At 45.3% G+C, this 3,330-nt stretch overlaps 1 protein-coding gene across 1 annotated transcript; it reads right to left on the reverse strand.

Moving 5' to 3' along the window:
- Positions 1–257: 257 nt before the first annotated feature.
- On the reverse strand, positions 258–2,192 carry LOC136445631 (collectin-12-like). The gene is made up of 3 exons (XM_066443761.1): positions 1,522–2,192; positions 843–1,235; positions 258–704 (listed from the first exon to the last, which is right to left on the reverse strand). The coding sequence occupies exons 1-3, from the start codon at positions 2,042–2,044 to the stop codon at positions 694–696; spliced, it is 927 nt and encodes a 308-aa protein (XP_066299858.1). The 5' UTR covers positions 2,045–2,192; the 3' UTR covers positions 258–693.
- Positions 2,193–3,330: the final 1,138 nt, after the last annotated feature.

Genomic DNA, 3,330 nt, shown 5'->3' on the forward strand with positions numbered 1-3,330 from the left:
GTTTGACTAAGTACAATGCATAATACACTTACACAATAGGAATAGTAAAGGCACAACAAATTTTCATCCAAACGAATGTCTTTATTAGCTTCTACGGCCGTTAACGTTTTACAAACCGGCTATAAAGATACAGATACAGAAACGTTAAGTATTCATCTGTAGAGCATTTTCCTCGTTAGATTACATACACACTTCTAATTCAAAGTTTCCGTTTCTTTTTCCTGCAGCTTCTCTTACATCAGATCAGGTTCAAAAGTTTCTTTATGATTGGAACCCACTACTACAAACCATACATAAATTACATGTTTCCAAACATAACATTTCCTCTACATAGCATGCAGCTTCTGTGCCCCGTATCAGATTCAAAGCCCACAATTGCCAAATAAAAACTCTTACGGATATCATAACAAGCTCATTTGATATGTTTGATATTTTTGATATATGTATAAGCTCCAGTTCTTTTATGACATGTATTATACATAATTTCGTTACTAAAGTGTCTTCAACAAGACCCTTTGATCAATGTTTTCCTGTGTCAGATTCTTGCCTCAAGCTCATGATAACAGCGCAAACAGCTTCCTGGCGCCCGTCGGTGGTACTGCAGCTGTCCAGTTGTAGCTTGGAGTTGTTTTACAGCGGATGGCAGAGAACCGCGGTGAACAGTGGAGTGGAGGTGACATCCTGGTCTGCCGCTTATTCTCGTGCTGAACAGATAAACACCATCAGTATTTCTAATAATGTTTCTCAAATCGTTACCAATGGCGACTTAATGAGCGTAATCAGATTGAGCGTGCCGAAATATATTAATCCATATCCAAAAAAGGCAGGTTAACATTACGTACCTGGAGCGACTTGCAGTTGGCAGATGAAGTTATTATGAAAACCACATCTATTGTTGAGCCAATTGCCTTTCGGGGACGGGGAGTAAACAACGCAATCACCACGGCTACTCGGTGCTCCCAGAGCCCAGGAGTTGTAGTCACCGAGTGCAGAACCGTCAACCCACTCAAAGCTGTCTTCACTGTGCTGCCGGTGCAGGCCGATCCAGTAGTGCCCATCGTCGCTCTCGGACCTGTACAAGGAGACCAGGAAGGCGTCGGTCTCCGCGTCTCGGGGCATGGCGAGGGTGCCTCCGTCTTGGCGACAGACCGCGGCCGCATTGCTGAAGGGCATGTCTGCGGTAAAGACCTTGTAGCAGATTCCATGCCACATAGTGTAATCACCTGGACAGGATGCTGTAAGGAAGATTTGCATTAACAGACAATAAACAGACAAATTATTGGAAGGACCCAATTTCCGCACTGATTTTTTGTAGCTTTCTGTCGTCCATTGGAAATTAGATCACCTTCTTGAGGACGCACTGAGTTAATATGATTTTTCATCATCTGTGCTTATCCTCGAAGACTTACAGACTTACAGTTGAATCCATACATCAACATAAAAACATGTCTCATCAATTTAAGTAAAGGAATGAACAGTAAAACAAACAAATTTCGGCACGTGATGAGATGTGTGCCTCACCTGCATGTTCAGTCGGCCCCGTAGAGCTTGGACACACGGACATCCCTATTGGACCGGGCGGCCCGACGGGTCCCATCAGCCCGTCCTTCCCCACTGGACCAAGTGGCCCCATGGCTCCTTTTTCTCCGGGAGGCCCGGCAGACACAGGTCCAGCTGGCCCCGTGGCCCCCTTTTCTCCCGGAGGTCCGGGTGGCCCGGCAGACACAGGGCCAGCTGGCCCCATGGCTCCCTTTTCTCCTGGAGGTCCGGGTGGTCCGACAGACACAGGTCCAGCTGGCCCCGTGGCCCCCTTTTCTCCCGGAGGCCCAGGAGGCCCGGCAGACACAGGTCCAGCTGGCCCCGTGGCCCCCTTTTCTCCCGGAGGTCCGGGTGGCCCGGCAGACACAGGGCCAGCTGGCCCCATGGCTCCCTTTTCTCCTGGAGGTCCGGGTGGTCCGACAGACACAGGTCCAGCTGGCCCCGTGGCCTCCTTTTCTCCCGGAGGCCCAGGTGGCCCGGCAGACACAGGACCAGCTGGCCCCATGGTTCCCTTTTCTACAGGAGGTCCAGGAGGCCCAGGTGGCCCGGGAGGCCCAGAGACTCCCACCTTGTCTCCTGAATAGACAAATTCAGCCTTCCCATATAGGGCCTCATCCGCCCATGATATCACAAGAAATTCGCTAATTGCTTGGATAGACATTTTAAAACTACACACTGCAGGTTCTTCCGATACCATACAGGTTCGAAATCATGCTTAGGACACAAATCTTCATAGATAGTTCAAAGTGCTTTTTCTGGGTTGGTTGAGGGGTGGCGTGGCTGTATTTATTGTTGCACTTCTATTACTCTGTATATCACTCTGTTAATCACATTACTTTGATCTAATTCTAGTTTTTTTTTAATTCGCTTAAGTTTGTCTTCGTCTAATCTTATAGCTTTTCTGTTGACCTGTAATCATGTGAGTTATTATCTCCATGAAAAATGGAGATATTGTTTTTGGCGTGTCTGTGTGTGTGTGTGTTTGTGTTTCCGGACTCTTGTAGTCAGCATAACTCAAGAACCTCTTGATGGATTACAATGATATTTGGTATGTGGGCGGGTGTTGTGAAGCCGAAGGTCAGGGTCGATTTTGGGCCCCCTGGTATGTGACCTTGGTACTGCAGCAGAACTTCAATTTTTGTATCTTTTGACCTGGACGTGCTGTGGTCTTGATTTTTGGGTGGCAGATAGCTTGTGATGTAATTAAGAAGTGGTGTAGGTTTGGGCCCCCTAGCAGCTTGCTCTGGAACTGCAGGGGCGTTATTGTGAAAATCTTCTAAGGAGAATAACTGAACAAAGGAACAACGGATTTCCATGATATTTAGTATGCAGGTAACTTAGACAGAGATATACACAATGAAGTTCAAATTATGCTAATTGGGACTTAATTTGCATAGATAATGAGGGAAATCTATAGTTGCTGTGTTTTCCATTATGAGACTCAAATACATGTAACATATGTACTTTATGGAAAGTGGAGCATCAACAGAAAACAATTATGCAAATAAATTCCTGATTTGCATAATTAATGCAAAAACACAGAAATTCATCAAATTGGAAAATTATAGGACTGTCAATATTGCAACATGTTTAAGTAAGATAAAGGTGTTTATGATAAAGCATATATTATGTAAATGTATAAGTCATTTGCATAAATAGACTTGTTCATGGAGATATGAGGTCGCGGAACTCTTGTTGTAGTTGAGTGATGCGCCACTATCTCCATGTCTTTGTGCATCGTGCTTCTAATTAATAAAAAAGAATTTTAAATGCTGGCAAAAACTAGATGAT

The sequence above is a fragment of the Branchiostoma lanceolatum genome, chromosome 12 (assembly GCF_035083965.1).
Source record: "Branchiostoma lanceolatum isolate klBraLanc5 chromosome 12, klBraLanc5.hap2, whole genome shotgun sequence".
Lineage (NCBI taxonomy): Eukaryota > Metazoa > Chordata > Leptocardii > Amphioxiformes > Branchiostomatidae > Branchiostoma > Branchiostoma lanceolatum.

Coding starts and splice junctions, on each gene's coding strand:
- LOC136445631 (XM_066443761.1), bottom strand. CDS start 2,044: ATGGGGCCAGCTGGTCCTGTGTCTGCCGGGCCACCTGGGCCTCCGGGA. Junction 1,236..1,521: donor GGGGCCGACTGAACATGCAG/GTGAGGCACACA, acceptor TCTTCCTTACAG/CATCCTGTCCAGGTGATTAC.